This window comes from Mus musculus, chromosome 19 (assembly GCF_000001635.26).
Source record: "Mus musculus strain C57BL/6J chromosome 19, GRCm38.p6 C57BL/6J".
NCBI classification, from domain to species: Eukaryota; Metazoa; Chordata; class Mammalia; order Rodentia; family Muridae; genus Mus; species Mus musculus.
Genome location: NC_000085.6, coordinates 20,603,096 through 20,621,485, shown reverse-complemented (window position 1 = coordinate 20,621,485; position 18,390 = coordinate 20,603,096). Strand labels below are relative to the sequence as shown.

Sequence of the window (18,390 nt, the reverse complement as noted above, 5' to 3'; positions counted from 1 at the left end):
ATGGAGGGAGATCTGACAGGCAGTTCATTATTCCTTATATTCAAAATGGCTGCCTTCTACATCAACCTTGAGTTCATAGAGTGGCACAGAAAGGAACTGGGAGATGAGAGCATCTCTCAGTAAGGTGCAAATGTTCCCAGTGTCTCAAATTTCCTAGGATCATGAACCTTGAAGATGGTGAATGGTTTAAAATAGTAAAAATGTAAGCAGTGTTTCTACTGCCCTGAAATGGTTGGGTTTGTGTGTGTGTGTGTGTGTGTGTGTGTGTGTGTGTGTGTGTGTTTGTGTGTGTGTGTGTGTGTGTGTGTGTGTGTGTGCTGTTGCTGCTGCTACTGCTGCTACCTATTGAATGCAAATGCAGTGTCTTTTAATCTAAGGGAAACATATTAAAAATAAGCAAACAACAACAACAAAGAACCATGTTTGAAGTAATGTGGTTCTTTCCCACCTGGATTTGGTTAAATCTCGTGCCGTGTGGTTACCCTGGGAATTTTGCTGTTCTGTTTTGTTCTGACTTCCACTGGAGCTTACTGCTACCATAGCAAGTACTGCTCCTGTCAGAAACCACAGGAACTTTAAACAGCTTCTTCTATGTTTCCTAAGAGTGGAGTAAGAGCCATGAAAGAGCCCCCTTCATGGTGCCTGTGTGTTCTCATCCTTATATTCTAACTTCCTGGTGACCACCTTCCATACTGAATCCTCCAGTTAGATTGGCAGTGCCCATCGGGGACAGGACTGCAAGTGGATTTTTTGAGTTCCTAAAATCATTACAGTTTTAGACATGAAACTCAGCCTCTACGCCATTCACAAAGTGATTTTCTTTCACTTGAAACCTTTTTCATGTGTCTGTTCTGAGTAATACTTACACAATTACTTCCACGCAAAGTTCTTAACTCAGCTAGTAAAAATACTCTCATCTTTGTGGTTTTTAAAACATGTTAATATAAATTAGTTTGTTCTCAGTACACTGAGTTTAAAAGGATACAGATTAGCATACTTGCCTCTTTCTGGACCATATGTTAGAAAAAAACTATATTATAGGCAGGACATCAGTGTTATGCAAATGAAGCAAAATCACTAATTTGAGTAGGCAGCTTTGTAATTTGACCACTTAGACACCTCACTTGAATTTTTAACTGAATCTATGATAATTGTCTTACTTTAATGCAGTCTATACACTACATAATTTTATTTTCAGCATAATTAGTTGATTCAACTTTGAAAATGATGACTCTCAGTAAAAGTTCCCTCTTCGGAGTTTATTCAAAATCAAGGAGAAAATAATTTTTGCCTTACTGTTTGACATCTGTATCAGAATTTTAAAGTATCATTGTGATAGTGGCCTGGCCTCTGTCACAATCGCCATTAGTTTTCCAAGTATACTTACCACTTGGTATTGTTTGACCATGAATCTTGTCAGCCCAGCCTGCACAGTACTTTAATGCTTTTATGCAGCCTCCTAAATCCGACAAGTATGCATTGGCAAAGACTTTCCCACCATTGAGTGCCTCCATTGTCTGAAAAAACCAACACAGAACACAGTCAGTAATTGCAACCAGAACATCAGATTAATAAAACTGCTCCATGGAGTGGTAGAGATGGCTCAGGGGTTATGATGATGGGTTCCTGTTCCATAAGAGCCAGTTCACTTCGCAGCATGAAAGCTTACAATCATGCATAACTCTAGTTACATGTGGTATTATGCCTCCTCCTGCCCTCTGAGAGCAGTGATCACATACATAGTGCGTAGGACACACATGCAAGGCAAACATCCATCCACAAGAAATAATTTAAAATGAAAAGAATGACCATATACTCATGTACATATGAGCAGCACAACTGGACTCAGAAGTGTACTGAGAGGAGTAAAGAAAGACTGCAAAAGAAGTGGTAGGTGGCATGGGGGGGGGGGTAGAGGGAGTTGGTAGGAAGGAGTTATGGATGAATATGATCAATATCTATTTTATATGTATATGGAATGTTATAAGAATAAAAATTAAACATATATGGTCAGTATTTTCAGTAGTCAGTATTTGAATATGAAAGAGAGCTTTGTCATCATAACAAATCTCAAATCATCTTGATTAAACTCCTGTTTTAAAAACATATCAAGGTCCTGGTAGGGAAGGTAGTAAGATTCTGGTTGTCTGACCCTTGTGTTCTTTCTGTCACATTGCGAGTCCCTTCCAGCTAAGCAATGTCAAAGCACTAGACACAATTTCACAGTTACATAGCTGTGAATATGACTCGAAATTTCCTTGTCATATAAGAAGAGTTATAACAGGATCCCACATGCCATCCAACTCTAGAAACAATTCAGTGTAGGCAAATTCTCAACGCCTGAGCAATTCTTGTTCGATTCCTCACAGATAGAAAAATCTGTTCATCCGAATGAAGCTCCTACAACTTTCTCCACGGACTCTCCTCATCGGTTTTCAATGATAATCCTCATGTGTAGGCAACATGGTAACAACTATTTCAATAGTCAGACTTTAAAGTTCCAGACATTCTGCCCTTGTAATGTCTTCCTCTACTTTTCATTCTGATTATCCAGGTCTCCTTGGAATCCTACATTCTACCAGGCGATCACCCAATCACTAAAGCTCTCCTTCTCCAGTTTATATTGTACACTCTCCCAGAATTTATACCCATGTAATTTCCTGGGTCTGTTTTTTATCCTCTTCAACCTTTCAAGGTGACAGAGGCAGTTAACACATTTCATGCACAGAGAAGTGAGAGAAGCCATGTTATCTGCTTTCTTCCTCCATAACACAGAGGATGCTGCGGTTTTATTGCAACAGCTACTGATTGTATCCCCCCCCCCAATTTTGATCAATTCAGCAAATTTGAGAAAAGCATGGCTCTTTACAAATAATTGGTAGTGCTCTCAGTAATATGAAGATAACAAAATGTAGTTTGAAATCTGACTGGAGGCCATGCTGTTTCCAGTTGGCTTCATTAAGCAGGGACTCAAAAGACAAGAAAATATGTTCTCATCCGTAGTCCATAATGACATATCTATCCACAGAAATGAAAAAAAAAAGAATAGCATCTAAAACAGAAGTATGATTTTATTTAACATTAAACCTACATTCTGTTTGTTAATTCTTTTACACCAACAAAAATCACTTTGTCACCATATTGTGAACAGAAATCTGGGAGGAGAAGGAACCATCATAAAAATATTTTGGCTTAATATAATACAATTTATTTTAGAGCAATATTTTGGTACTTTTAAGAGATTCACAAATATTTCCCGAAAGACTTTATGATCAGTGAGTCTGAGAAATCAAGGGCATTGCTAGAGGAGAATTTACCATGCTAAGGACTCTGCAAGTTCTAGAGAAAACGCAAGATGGTTGACCGTGTGTTCTCTTAACCAAACTGAATGACTGGACAGTTGAAGCAGTGAGAGCTCTGGGAAGCTCGCTTAAGTATCTGTTGTTGGAACTGGTTAGTACTCACAGCCAGCAGCAGACGATCTCTCTCCATTAAGTCAGCCAGCTTGTTCAGCAGGCGGCCCCTCTCTGAAGCATCCATGGTGCGCCATGGAGAGCCAATCTGGAAAGCCTGTCTTGCAGCCTTCACAGCTTTGTCAACATCAGCCTGGAAATCACAGATCAGTCCATTCAGAATATTCAAAACACTAGATGAGCAAGCATAACATCACATCCTTATGAACTTAGAGACAGTTCTTACAAACAGAAGGTCCATTAGCCCGAAATCCAGAACATTTACACACTTAATAATCTACTATGTTGGAGTGGTTTCTCTTGATTAATATTTAGATCCAGCTCCAGTTGTCTATCAACTAGTTAATTGACTAGAGATGCCATGTTTTAATAGATGTCACTTCATCCTATTATAACAGGACACTGTTTATTTGAAATAATGTTCTAGTTAATCTACACACATTAGCTCATTTGATTCAGGAATAAAGAAGACTATCTTCCTTACCAAATTAGAGCTAAAGTACCAAATAAGTATCTTTTCACATTGTACCCAATTCAAAATGAGGGTTCATTATATACATAGTTTGCATGTGAAATGCGACTACAGGCTCAAACGTTTTAACAGTTGTCACACAGCTGTTAGCACTGTTTTGAGGGGTTTAAGGCCTTATGGACATAGGGACTGAGAGGCAGAGCTAGGCATAGCATGGCACATGGGTCATAACCAGGAACCAAGTGTCCGGAGATCTGTGATTTCTGGTCCACTGAAATAGGAGGAATGCTAGCACCTGCCTTCACCATCAAGACAAACTGCACCCTTTTCTTTTATCTTTTTTTATTAATTGATTTATTTTTTACACTCCATATTTTATTAATCCCTACCCTGATCCACTCTCCAAATGTTCCACATCCCATACCTCCTCCCCACCCACCTGTATCCATGTGGATGTCCCTACCCCCCACCCCAATCTGACCTCTAAACTTCCTGGGGCTTCCAGTCTCTTGAGGGTTAGGTGCATCATCTCTGAATGGCCACAGACCCAGAAGTCCTCTACTGTATGTGTGTTGGGGAACCTCATATCAGCTGGTGTATGCTGCCTGATTGGTGGTCCAATGTTTGAGAGATTAATCTCAGGGGTTCAGATTAATTGAGACTGCTGGTCCTCCTACAGGATCCCCTTTCTCCTCAGCTTCTTTCAGTCTTCCCTAATTCAACAATAGGGTTCAGCGGCTTCTGTCCATTGGTTGGGTGCAAATATCTGCATCTGATTCTTTCAGTTGCTTGTTGGGTCATACTGAATTCAACACTTGAAACAACGCACCGCACCCAGTACTTGTTAAGGAAGATAGTCCCTTGCACAGAAAATCCTTTGGGTCAGCATAAATCACAAGGGTTACCTATTTTGTATGGTAGATAAGAAAAGTAATTAGCATGCTGACCCTTGTTGTGGATTTGGTCTAATGCCCCTTGTATTATGTTAATCTGGTCCTCCAAATTGCAGGAAAATCTGCAGAAGAAACTGAGGGAACCCTCCCCGCAGTTGCAGTTGGTTTTGATTGGTAAATGAAGTTGTCGGTGGCCAATGCCTGGGCAGAGTCAGAGGCAGGACTGTTAGGATTTCTGGGCAAGGGACTATCTTCCTTAACAAGTATTGGGTGCAGTGAGTTGTTTCATGTGTTGAATTCAGTATGCTGTGGTGGCTCAGTCATAGGATTGTGTGGCTAAGGAAGAGCCCTACCAGCATCCCAGGTAAAAGGACACTTGGATAATGAAGAAGGACAACAGCTGATTTTTTTTTTTTTCTAGTTTCAACTCTGTCATGGTCTTTTGCATTGGATAAATCCACAAAAAATATACTGTTGATTGTGAAAGTGTAAAACCCCAAGGGAAGTTTGTGACTTCAGAATGGCCCTTCTAAATATGTGGAACTTCAGTGAGATGCATAGTTTGGGACCTGGCAAGTTTTTATTTGAGTGGCTTACTTAATCCAGCTGTGCACTGTTTTTCTTTGTGATTTCATCACAATAAAGTGATTTAAGAGAGAGGGCCTTTATGCTCTAGGCACAAAGGCAGGATCTTTATAGCCCCATTGTTACTATTACAATTAAGCATTAGGTACCTTGATTTGTAGGTGAGTAGTTTATGCTTGTGAAGCACAGCAAAAAGCAGAGGCAAATTTTGATTCTAGGAATGACCTCCATAGCTGCTTCTATCTCAGCAAGACAGTCTAACAAAGCTTCTTTGGGTATTAGAGTCACTATTCTCTGAATTACAGACTGTAAGACTTCTTGCTATTCTTTTGTTTTTGTTTTGGTTTTGGTTTTTGGTTTTTAGTTTTTGGTTTTTAGTTTTTGGTTTTTTGTGTTTTGTGTTGTTTTGTGTTTTGTGTTTTGTGTTTTGTGTTTTGTGTTTTGTGTTTTTTGTTTTTTGTTTTTTGTTTTTTGTTTTTTGTTTTTTGTTTTTTGTTTTTTGTTTTTTGTTTTTGACACAGGGTTTTTCTGTATAGCCCTGGCTGTCCTGGTACTCACTTTGTAGACCAGGCTGGCCTCGAACTCAGAAATCTGCCTGCTCTACCTCCCGAGTGCTGGGATTAAAGGCGTGTGCCACCACTGCCCTGCTTCTTTATTCTTTTAATATACATCCCATATTTAGTTATTTTTAGATTTCTTATAAATCTAACATGTTGTTATCATATAAAGGCATGCATTACGTTGTATGTAGTTTATGTCTAATATTTATATAATAATAATATTTAACTGATTTCATTATGTAACAAAATCTTTGCCTTAACCAATGTACTAATCATATAAAATGTTTTAAATAGGTTTTCATTATTTCATAGTTGACATTTTGTTTCTTTTAATTCAAGGACTGGCATTTGTAAGATTTTTTAAATTACTAAGACAACAAGATTAACTGGGATTTTCTATGATCAAATCCTGGTGTCTAGGGAAAGTAAAATATTCCAATTTTAAGGCTGATCGTGTACAGGCAGTTTCAGTGCGATTGTGAAAGCGAGAACCTCTAAGACTAATTAGTGAAGGTCCAAGTGCCTCCATCTTTCCTGGAATACCTGCATATTAACTTCAATCAGAGGTGGAAAAAAATTAGCAATCAGACCAGTTTTCTTTCACACCTGTCTCCAGCACTTACTTTAATGGCCATTTAGTATTATTATCCCTCCAATTATTGATTAGCTCGTGCCCCAGAATTAGTCAGTGGCTTCTTTAGGAAGTGAAAAAGAAAACCCTTCTCTCACCCTTCATAGGCACACTTAACTTTCTAACGTGCTTTTGCTCTGGCCCCTGCCCCACCCTTGTGATACCAAAAAAGACAGGATGTGGCCCATTGGCAGCCCCATTCTGTGCTGAATGGAATTTCCAAAACCAACCTTTAGCCTGTGACCTAATAAGTCAGTCCAGCATATTTGGTTCCTTATGACTGTGCACTTAACCAAGTTAAGACCTTCCACTATGCCATGCTAGCCAGTCTACAGTAGATTCCTCACATTGCTTCAGCATCAACTATTCTAAAAATGCAAGTTGTTAAATAATTCCAAAACAGGATACAGATACAGGAATGTGGTAATGAAACAAGCCCTTGCTTATCACTGATAATTTCCTTAGAGGAACCGTTTGTCCAGCCAACCAAACTGGCACTGTGACATGACTTGCAGCTTGGCTGGCCTTGAATTAGTTTCTTTGATCTTTTCTATGGGAGGGGCAGTTATCCCTAAGCACAGAACACATCAGTGCTCACAGGAAAGGTTGTTGGGATGGTCACCAGCTTTCCCTTCTGCACCTTGAGTAGAAGGTAGATCTCACTGCCCGCCACAGCAAAGTCTCAGCCTGGCTCACAAAGATTTTACTGAACTCGGGCAGAGAATTTTGTTTCCCCAATGACACCAATCCTATTGACAAAAATAGGATGCCCACAGGAGCTAAGTAGTCAAAGTTTCAATGTTAAAGCATCAAGAGCTTTTGTTAACTACCATCTACAGATCATAGCCTTGAGTCTAACTTGTATCTACACGGAGAAGGCATAGGCAGTGGATGGGCTCTTAGTTTATGTGTGTGCATGTCTTACTGTATGTGTGGCTTATTTTTCTGTTTCTTGCCATTCTTTCTGGAGATAACTCAGAGTGGAATTCAAACTACAGATATCAAAGAAGAAAAGCACACCATTGTGTTACAGGAGCATAATGTGAAGAACAATCACTGGTAAATAATGGGTGCGAATGATTGTTAGTCATAGCTCCAAACATAGAGAACTGAAGAATGACTGAGGAGTCAGAAATGTAATTACTCTGATCTGATTATCTTAAATAGTATACATATATTGAATTACTATGCTTTGTCTCATAAGTATATGTAATTGTTAGTTTAGTCTTTGCTTGCTTATTTATTTATTTATTTATTTATTTATTTATTTTTGAGAGATGAGGTCTCTTGATGTAGTACTGGATATTCTGAAGCTCACTATGTAGACCAGGCTTGACCCCAAACTCATAGAGATCCTCTAGCCTCTGCCTTCTGAGTGCTACATCCCATACTTGAATGCTAGTGAAAACCCTTGGGAAAAAAACACAAATTGTTTTATGTTTTATAATCATCGTTTCTAACAGTCTGTTTGATGCTCCATCCTCGGCTAATGACTTTAGCAGTAACTGATATTCTGGAATGCCAGTTCCCAAGCTCACTCGTATGTGAAAAGGCATTCTGGGAAGGTAGAGAATCTGGGCTTTATCGGCTTTCTAGAAATTATTGTGCCCACCAATTCTCAGAATCTCTACTTATGACAATAACTTTGTGAATAAATACTAAATTCCCAATATATGGCATGTGGGTTATCTAAAAATTCAAAGCTTGCCGGAATAGAAATATTTCCTTGATATGCCTAGTGTACTGGCACCTGATTTTATAAAAGCAGACGCATTAGTGATCTGGAAATGAAGGTGTTCTCAGTGACCTGATGTTTTATGTAGCCCTCCAAGAAATTCCTATTTCCTTATTTTATGTGAAATGAAATAGGAGACGGAAGAGAATTATACAAATGGGGAACCCATGAACTCTCACTACGGAGTGGCTTGCCAGGACCGATTTTTGAGCACCACAGTGGGGACAAGCACTGAGGCAGTGAACAGTCATCAAGCTGTTTCTGGGAAGAAGTGGGACACTGGCCAGAAGTTGAAATTCTCATTTTGATGAGGTGGCCTAGTATGAGGCCATAAACAAAGGTTGTGTAGTGTTATAAAGGTCTTTTATAATGGACTTCCTCGAATCACTGAGGAGTGGAGGGAAGAGATGGCAGGGTGAAGTCTTTAGTGCATGGGAAGAACAGGTTCAGAGAGCATCCCACAAAGGCCATCCTTGTTCTCTGTTTGTATCTTGATCTTTTGTTCTATGTTACATTCTGAGACCTTGTCCTTGAAGGTCCTGGTTTAACTTTGTGACCATATTACTGTAATCTGAACCCTCAGTCTCCACAAACCCTACAAAAGTCTAAACCTAAGATCCATGGCTATCTGAAATATGGCTGTGTGGCTTCATAAATGCCTTAATATTTGTGGTCACAGAAAATGAGTTGATAAGACGTGGACAGAGGCAGGCCATATGATTACCAGTGAGTCCAGTGTCAGGAATGATATAATCCGCAGGTTTGCTCACTCCATCTTTTTGTGTCTTATGTTACAGAGATTTAAAGCTTAATGTTTCTCAATGGCTACTGAGCAGTAATATTTTTCAAATAGTCTTGGGAGGCATATATATATATATATATATATATATATATATATATATATATACATATACATATATATATATATATATATATATATATATATATATATATTACATGCGTGTTCAGACGAAGATTCTGAGGGCTTTCTGGTTCTTATTATTCAGCATTTGCCATTTCACTATTATTTTTATAATAAATAGTGACACACTAGAAAACACTAATCCCCACCACAACACTAATTCTGCAGCCACAGGCTTTGGCTTTATCATAACAGTGGTGCCGATTTTGTGAGCTATTAACACTGTCAACTTGAGTAAACTACTTAACCTTGCTATTCTTCTACTTTATTATCATCTGTAAATTCAGCTAGAAAATGGAACCTTTCTGTTTTATTAGCTACAGTGTAACCAACGTGAGGTGAATCATGCTATCACGAAAACTGGCCATGTTTGATAAATACTAAGTTTATGATTCGTGTCTTCTGGGTACCTTTGGGTGTTGGTATTTTTGTGTATCTATTCATGTGGCATGTAGATGCAGATGTTGGGTGTCTTCTTCAATGTCTCCTTATGATACGCTTTGATACACTGTGTCCCACTGAATCTGCTGCTCACCACTTAGCAAGACCAGCTGGTAAGTAAGCCTGGTGTATCCAATGTCTTTGCTCCCCATCAGTCTGGGATTATAGACATTTGCTAAAAATTCTCTCATTTTTTTCTGACCCTTTTAAATTATTTTATTTTTTTGTCAAATTAGTCACGTAAAATAGTACTATAAATTACAATTGTGACTATTCAAAATAAAAAATGCTATGAGACATTCCATCAATTCAAAAAGTTTGTGATTCCATAAGTTGCAGTGCTTGCTAAAGAGCTTTATAATTTTAAATGTTCATTATTTCATTTGTGTAATATTTTTGAGTATATTTTAGATGGATCTAGAAAGAATTCTCCCCATCTAAAAATGAAAGCTATTAATTGAACTAGAAATTGAATTTCCATCTAATCCATATTTGCTGACTTATATTACACATAAGCTAGTGATATTACAAATAAATGGCTTTTCTGTGGGTGGTAAGGGTCTAACTCAGACCCTCAGACTTGTACAGTAAGTACTTTGTACATTGAGCCATGTCCTTGACAAAAGAAAAATGCTGGACAACAGAACATTTAGCCAATACCCAAGCAGCCATGTTTTCATGTCTTTCATTGAACTCGTAGTGAGTGAGCTCATAACGGTGAGAAACAAACACTCCTGTGGGTGTTGGAAAATTTACCTTGTCCCCTTCTTCCACGTGGCAGATGACCTCCTCAGTTGCAGGGTTAAGAACTGGAAATTTCTTGCCGCTCACTGAATTGTGCCATTCATTGTTTATGAAGATCTGTGATTATAGAGAGAAAGCAGGAAAAGCACTTAAATATGCCACAGGTTTGAGGACTTTTTTTTTAAAGTAGTGTTGAAGTACTATATGACATCTACAGATTGCTTGTCTTGCCCTGTCTCAAAATGTCCACCATTTGTTGTATTTATCATGTAATAAACATATGCACTCCTTTGTGCACAGTAAAATAAAATACAAACTGTACCAGGTGTTTTTTCACCTTGACCTTTGGTCCCACAGTCTGTGAGCTCAGCCCATTCACCACCACCACCCCATTCACTGCCTTACTTACCAAGCTCCCCTCTGTTTTCCTTTCCTTCATAAGTTTCTTAGTTGGACCCACAGCATTTTCTTGTAATACTTCAATCTAGTTTTATCAGCATCTCCTCATTACCTGTTCACTAGTTGCTCCAACTGAATGAAATTTCTTTTTTTCCAAAGTAACACACCAACATCCTACTACAAAATTAATAGGCTCTGCTCTGTATTAAAGTTAGAGATACACAACCTATGAGGTTGAAACCAGCCAATCATTATAGTTAGCCTTAAAAATTAGCATAGAATTCACTCACTTTCAATAATTCTACCTTATTTCTGCCATAGGAATTGCATTATACCTCAGATTTTTGATGGGTAAACTAAGAAATCAAGTATCCCTCACTATGTAGATAGACATAATTCCATGCCCTATTTCACTTATTTTCACTTAGAAATAACTCAACACTAAGCTACCCGTATTTTGTTACGCTGTTAGCCTAACCAACTAGTTCCTGTCTAGGTTTACATCCTTGGCTCACTGAGTTCTCAGTGACGGCCATGGGTTACTTCTGGCCCATGATCTTTTTTGGTTCAAGAGTCTTCAATACATTTCTTGTCATTTTGGCATAAGAATCATGCATCTAAACTAAACACTGCTCCTTCAACCTAAACGCAGTAGAAGCCTGAGAAATGAGTCAAACTAGAATTATTGAAGTTCATCTGGTATGCTTCAGAAAACTGGAGAAACATGCTGTGAGTACCCAGGGCTCTGCATGATTCAGATTTAATCTTTAATATTAGAGACAACTGTGAATCCAGTGACTGTTTAGTTTTATATAAGCAAATCTTGAATGACCACTTTAAATTGTTTATTAAGTTTTTTCCCATGGCAATTTTATATGAGTACAAAATGTATCCTGATTAGCACAATGGCTCCCTTCTCTAATCTTTTATCATCTCCATTAATTCTCTCCAGCTCTCTGTGCACCCTTTTCCACATCCATGGCTTCCACGCAATTTTATTGTTTATTTATTTAAAATGTGAATTTAATGACAACTGTGTGTCCAAGGGTTTGGAAATATCCATTATAAGCCTGGTGGGATCACCAATGGATATACAAGTAAAAATGATGTCTATCCTACTTCCTACCCCCAGAATCCATCAATAGTCAGTAGTTCACCAGAGAGGCTCAGGGTCCAGTAAGCCCCTCTATGATCTATGACTGATTGATAGGCACAATTTCACATTGTCTCATAAAGCTACAGTTACTATAGGATCACGGCTTGCTTTGTCTGGGCCATGCAAAAATGGTCACAGCTTTGATCAGAAAATCACTTTGTAAAATAATGACCAAATACAAATGGAAAAATGCCATGAGAAAAATGGAAAGTATATTAAGTGTAGCCTTGATCCTGGAGCTTCATACTCTAAAAGAGTGGATTTCTAATCAATATTAGCCAGTCAACTGAAGATTCAGATAACCAAAGTAGCATTTTCGTCAATAAATTTCATGGCAAGACTTGTGAAAGAGATGGGTGTGGGATTGGAACAATATAGACCAATTATGAACAAAACATGAGCCAATCTTAAGATACTTACAGCACAGCAAAGGCTCCACTAGGATCAAGTAGAAATGAAGCCAGCATCTAGCAGACTCTGATGCCCAGAGAGAAGACCCAAAAGGTTGTTTTAGGAAATAATTCAAACAGCCTATGTTGATATGAACTGGAGTAGTCAGACCTAGAAAATTGCTCCAGAGGCTACTTCAGCAACCCAGCAATGAGGCACAAGGTCACAGAACAGCAAAAAGCAGTATAGCCTAAGAAGTAAGACTCAGTGGTCTGACAGTAATAAATTACATGCATTGTCCATCAGACACTTCAGGATTAAGGCAGAACTCAACATAGACTATATGACATCCTTTCCTTCCTCTTATTATTTAAAGTGAATTAAATTCTCTTTTCTCTGTCTGACTCTGTTCTCTTGCTGTCTCTGTCTTTCTCTCTCTCCTATTTAAGTTTCTTAGAGTTTTGTTTTTATTACCTTCTAGCTATTTGTAAGAACAAATATATTTGAATAGCCACTCTTCCTATAACTTTATTAAATGGGTAATCTAGGGCAACAAATGTTTATTATAGTAATCATTAAACCATTTTGAGGCCTATTGAATATTCTCTCATGGAGAGAACAATACGTTCCATTTGCATTTTGCTGTTGTCAATTTAGGGGACAGGGATGGTACTATTAAAATAACATATTTTGTCACACTCAACCATTAACTACATTCTAGTTATAAATACACTTGGGGTGCTTTAGACTACTATGTACAATAGATATTAACACAAAGTTACAGAAACCACTGGAATTTTAAAGGTATCATTTGTAATCTTAGAAATCAAAGATTTATATTTTAGTATTTGTTTTCATCTCATAAAACAATAAAAGTTTGTAGGGAGCTTAAATTTGACTTCTGCCTTTTGTACTTTCCATTTATCAAACTAAAATGATGTGCATACTTCTGTCCTATTTTCCAGGCATATTTTAGCATCCCAGCTTGTAATTGCTATAAAAAAATCAGTGATCATGCTCAGTGGTCAGTATAAAAGTTATTAAGTCTTCATATATTTGATGAAAAACAATTCTAAATAAAATTTTCTACATTCTTCTTTTTCTTCATATCATATAAAATTTTCAACTTCTACTACATGAGAAATTTCTTCAAAATATTTCTGATTTAGATCAAAATAGGTTTATTAATGGACATAGTAAATGACTCCTCTTATTATCTGTTGATAAAAATTTTGATAGCCTATCAGTTCTTAATTCTGTCCAACAAGATGTCCTAAATTCAAATTATCTCTGCACAACCCAGTTATCAGCTCAAGGTCATTATAATTCAAGTCAATAGTTTCATAGTTGCTGAAAATGTATACATATTAAAATTTCAAAGCACAAAGTGTTTTCGGATATTCTAACTGTGTAAAAAGCTAAAGTCATTTCTCACCAGAACAGCTGTGTGTGTTGCTAACTCTGAAAGCCAGAGACACAGCTTGGAGACTAATAGGTAGCAGTGATAACACACATGGAACGACAGATACTATAAAGTGTACATCTTCTCATCTTTAACAACTGAAAATGTGCCAAGACTATGGAAAAGGTTAAAAGAAGAAGATGAAAGACAGGGTGGAGTATATCAGGAGATGGAACATGTCAAGTGGTGTCTTAAACATTAAAAATAATCATAGCCAGACTTCTCATGACTGTTCTTAAGCTAAGCCTTGAGGAAGCAAATAAAATATTGTGAATTAAGATTGAAAAGGGAAAGAGAACACAACAGGAAATAATATATAGTAGGATACTATTTGCAGTCCAGGGTGTGGAAACAAAATGAGAGTGACCAAAATGAATTGGAAAATAAACATAGACTTCGTGATATGTCTGCTTTACACTACTCCTCAATGAGTACTGTAACTGCATAGTCATTTGCCCTATAGTAAAGCCTTGCCAGACAAGGACAAATAAAAGCACTTCTATTTATGTTGAGGTACATTATCACTAAGTCCAATAGATGACAAAATGACAGCGGAACATCTTATATGTCCTGAATCAGAATTAATCTATAGAAGTATTAAAAAAAAACTTGTGTGTACATTTTCTTTTTAATAGTATTATGTCCTCTTCCTTCTAAAGAAAACATCAGTATAGAGCAGAGATATTGACTCAAGTTGGACTGCTCTTCAGATGGGTCCCCCACACTCTCTAAATGCTTCTCACATAGCCCTCTTATTCTGAAAAGGAGTCAGTGAAAAAATTCAATAGGTATCATCTATGTTTGAAAAGCCAAGTAAACCTACAGTCCTTAAGGAATGGAGACAATAACTTTCAAAGGGTCTCTGTTATTTACTTTAGGATTTGTGTTGAGGGGATATCCTTGAAAGAGACTGGAATGCCACTATCACTAGTAGTCAGTGAGAATAGGATGCCATAAAGAACTCTGTCACCCGAAATGCTATAATCTGTCATTTTGATATTCTGATTTTGTATGCTACGAGAGCTGGGTAACTTTGAAGAAGTCAACATGTTCTCTGAGCTTAGCTTCCTGAGTTTGTAAATAGGACGACAGTAATATTTTCTAGTTCTTTTCTACTAGTTACTTATTAATAGCAAATGAGATAAACAGTTGAAGTCAGTTTCGCACAGTTTTAAGTACTAAAGTACAGATTTTACCAGCATTGAAAGCTGAACAAGTTCAGGATTCTAGGATTCATCTTGGAAAGGATAGTTCAGGAAAGTACCACATGGCAAGTGTTAGACACTGTCTGCTTTTCACAAATTAGGGAGTTAATTCTTACACCCACTTTCCCAGGTAGTATCTTTCTTACATGCTAATTCACAGACAGAAAAACTTAAATACAAATAGATTAGAAGCTTGGCCAAAGTTAGATTATGAAATATGTATGAAATCTAGAAATCAAATTCAGGTCTGTGTAAGTTAAGCAGCTACCTCTCACAGAAATTCACCGATTTGTTCAACTGCTTACAACCTTTGAGAAAATAAATATAGTTTTTTTTAGTTAGAAGTTAGAAATGATTTCTCCAAATAAAGGCGGACATGGCACAGTTAGCTTTATCTCCTGCTGTAACTAAAATTTAACCCACAGGACTTGAACTGACGCAGTGCACATGGAAAGCGTGCACCTGTGTCTCAACTCCTTCCTCACAGTCCCCTCTTGCCTAGACCTGTTTTGTTTTGTTTTGTTTTGTTTTGTTTCAGTCTAGTGAGTAAAACTGCGTCTGCCCTCCCTATTCTCTTCTTTCTCTCAAAACTGGTGTCCAAAAGGTAGTTCTGCCCTCCTTTAAGCATGTTCAAGACTTCTCCCAGATTCCATTAGTCAATGTGGCCCAAAAAGGCATCCTCAGAGCCACATCTATCCCTTTGACAAATACCTTCAGCTTTCTTCCTGTAAGCATGTTTCAGAATTTTCTGTTTAATGTATTCTAGGTGCTTGTTTGCTGCCTTATAAATCCATTAAGAATGTAATTTCTCATATTTTTTTTTTCAGTCTAGTGAACAAAATTGTGTCTGCCCTCCTTATTCTCTCCTTTCTCTCAAAACTAATGTCCAATATCTTCCTATGGTCTGAGAGAAGCATCCAGAACAGTTCACTCACCATCCTCCAGGATTCAGGAAGGGGCAAATAAAAGCCAAAATGACAACTGCACAGCGTGTGAATTCTACGTCCCTAAGTCATGGTAGGGGCCATGTTAGCACGCGGTGACAGGCAGCCAGCCTTCAAGGTCATCCTCAAGCTGTGCAAGTTTACATTACTCAGCCCCTTTCATTCCCTTGTCTATATAAAAGAAAGCGGAGCTCCGATAAGGCTGCTGTGAGTCAATAAATGAAAATACTGTAGAGTTCTTTGGTTGTAATTATTTACATAATACGAAATATCACTAGGAAATGTAAACGTCTCCTGTGTATGAAAGACGTTTAAATTAAGGAGTTAAATTCAATAATTATTCTAAGTATTAAGGATCTGAATCTTTGTGGAAACATTTATCTTCTTGGATTTCTTAATAATCTATTTTTAAAGCAAGGTGTGTGGAATGAGAAAGAAAACTTGGAGTGAGAAAAATCCTACAAGAGAAAAAAAATCTTCGAACCATGAAAGCCTGGGTAAACCTTGGAACTTTACCCTGGTAGTCGAGTACAGCAATACTACTAAGACAGATTAACAGAAAAAGTATGAGAAAATGAGAGGAGATTGACCCTGTGGGAACAGAACTTCGAAAGGTTTCAAAGAAATACACAGGATCAGGATTGCTAATGCTAGACACTCCCTGTGAGCCAGGGCCTGCCTCAACTGCTTCTTACCAATTAAATGTGGAGACAGTTTGCACCTCCTCAGGAAATGGGACTCCTCATTATCCTGTATTAATTGGAAGAGATGATAGAGGAAATGATAGAGTCGGTAAGGAGTCCTGTAACTTTCAGAAGAGCCCTTCTTGCAAAAGCTCCTTAGCAGGGATGGAGGTAACATGTGCCATTTATTCAGAACTTCTGAGCGGGTAATGAAGACAGGGATGTGATGGGGGCTTTTACATTGCCTTACAAGATAATTTATCTCCGGCATCAAAGAGGAACTAAACTAGAGAATAAATCCTAAAAAGATACATCAATGAGTTCTCTGGTTGGAGAGAAACACTCTGAAGAATAAGATTACGCAGACATTTGACTACAGTTGATAATCTTTGTATTTTAGTTATTATTTTTTCTCTATCCCCTGAAACACCAACTTGATTTCTGCAATAATGAAATAAAAAAAATCAATAGGAAAAATAATACAGAAATTGAGACAGTGGTTAGAAGAGGCAAGTTGACATATACTTTTAATCCCTGACTTTTGAAGTTTCCAACCAGGAGCAAAGTTAGCAGCCATTGCTTTCAAGCCATCTAGGCAGTATGAATCTAATACTGCTTTTCAGTGGGACACAGTAAAAGGAGTGGTCACAGGCATAGAGAAGGCTTCCCATTGAGATTTAATTGCATACATAACTGGTGTCCTCCCAAGTGTGAAAATGCTGTAGCCAGCACATCAAACAGTGTAGTCCTTACTGACTAGAGCAGATGTATATCGAAGATAGGTGGAATACTGACATCCGCCATGCAGCACTGCTTATTGTTAACTAGAGAAGTATGTGAGCACCAAACAGATCCATTCTTGGCTCTTAAATATTTGGGCCCATTATCTAATTCATTGAAACTGAAGAGGTTTCAATCTGCAAACATCTGTCTGTGTTAAGGGATTACCGGTCTTGTGTTTGTATATGGGACTTAAAGGAATACCCCCTTTTTCAAGAACTTTCATTTGCATGCTCCCTTAATAAGTATTAAATTAAATTTGACCCAGTGGGGAAAGAGTTAACTTTAAAAACTTCTTTGAGATCCACATCCACACAAACTCAAAACCTTTGTAAAATGTGTACACACGAATAAATACAACTGAGGTAAAGAATGGTGGAGCATCCCAACTACCCAAAACCATTTCCAGCTGGCATCATCTAAATGAAACTCTTCTTGGCGATTAAAATGTAATGATATAAGCAGTGCCAACAATTCCAATCTTCAGGAAACACTGGATGTATAGATTTTGACAGGAATCTTTCCCAAATGAGAAGTGATGCTGAGAGTTTCACATTTGGTTTGCACATACTTTTTTATATCTGTGAGCTGTTGGAGAGAGAATGTGCACTCCCTACAGTTTGCAGCTACCAGTTTGAGGGGGAGGGAGAAAAAGGAAAGAAAGAAGAGAAAGAAAATCTAAATCAAAAGGCACTTTCATTTTCATTCTTCTCAAAACTTGGGAAATAAGGCTTGCTGTATTTCTAGCTGCTCCCCAGCCAGAACCAAAGCTCATTCCCCTCTGCAGCTCTTGCCCCCAAGGAAAGAGCCCATAAGCCAGGCAGCTCCTTCACTTCAGGTGTTTAGGAAAACTCAAAAGGCTTCAGGGTTCCAAAGCCACACAAGTATGTACATAAGACAATAAATGTGCAAGAG

General features: G+C 37.8%; 1 protein-coding gene across 5 annotated transcripts in view; it reads right to left on the bottom strand.

The window, feature by feature from the left end:
- Aldh1a1 (aldehyde dehydrogenase family 1, subfamily A1) overlaps window positions 1-18,390 on the bottom strand; it is a 150,881-nt gene that overhangs the window by 21,978 nt on the left and 110,513 nt on the right. For all 5 annotated transcript variants that reach the window (NM_001361503.1, NM_001361504.1, NM_001361505.1 and 2 more), the window contains 3 exons: window positions 10,469-10,573; window positions 3,466-3,606; window positions 1,388-1,517 (listed from right to left, as the gene is read on the bottom strand). In NM_001361503.1, coding sequence (NP_001348432.1) covers window positions 1,388-1,517; window positions 3,466-3,606; window positions 10,469-10,573 — 376 coding nt within the window. The remainder of the gene's footprint in view (window positions 1-1,387; window positions 1,518-3,465; window positions 3,607-10,468; window positions 10,574-18,390) is intronic.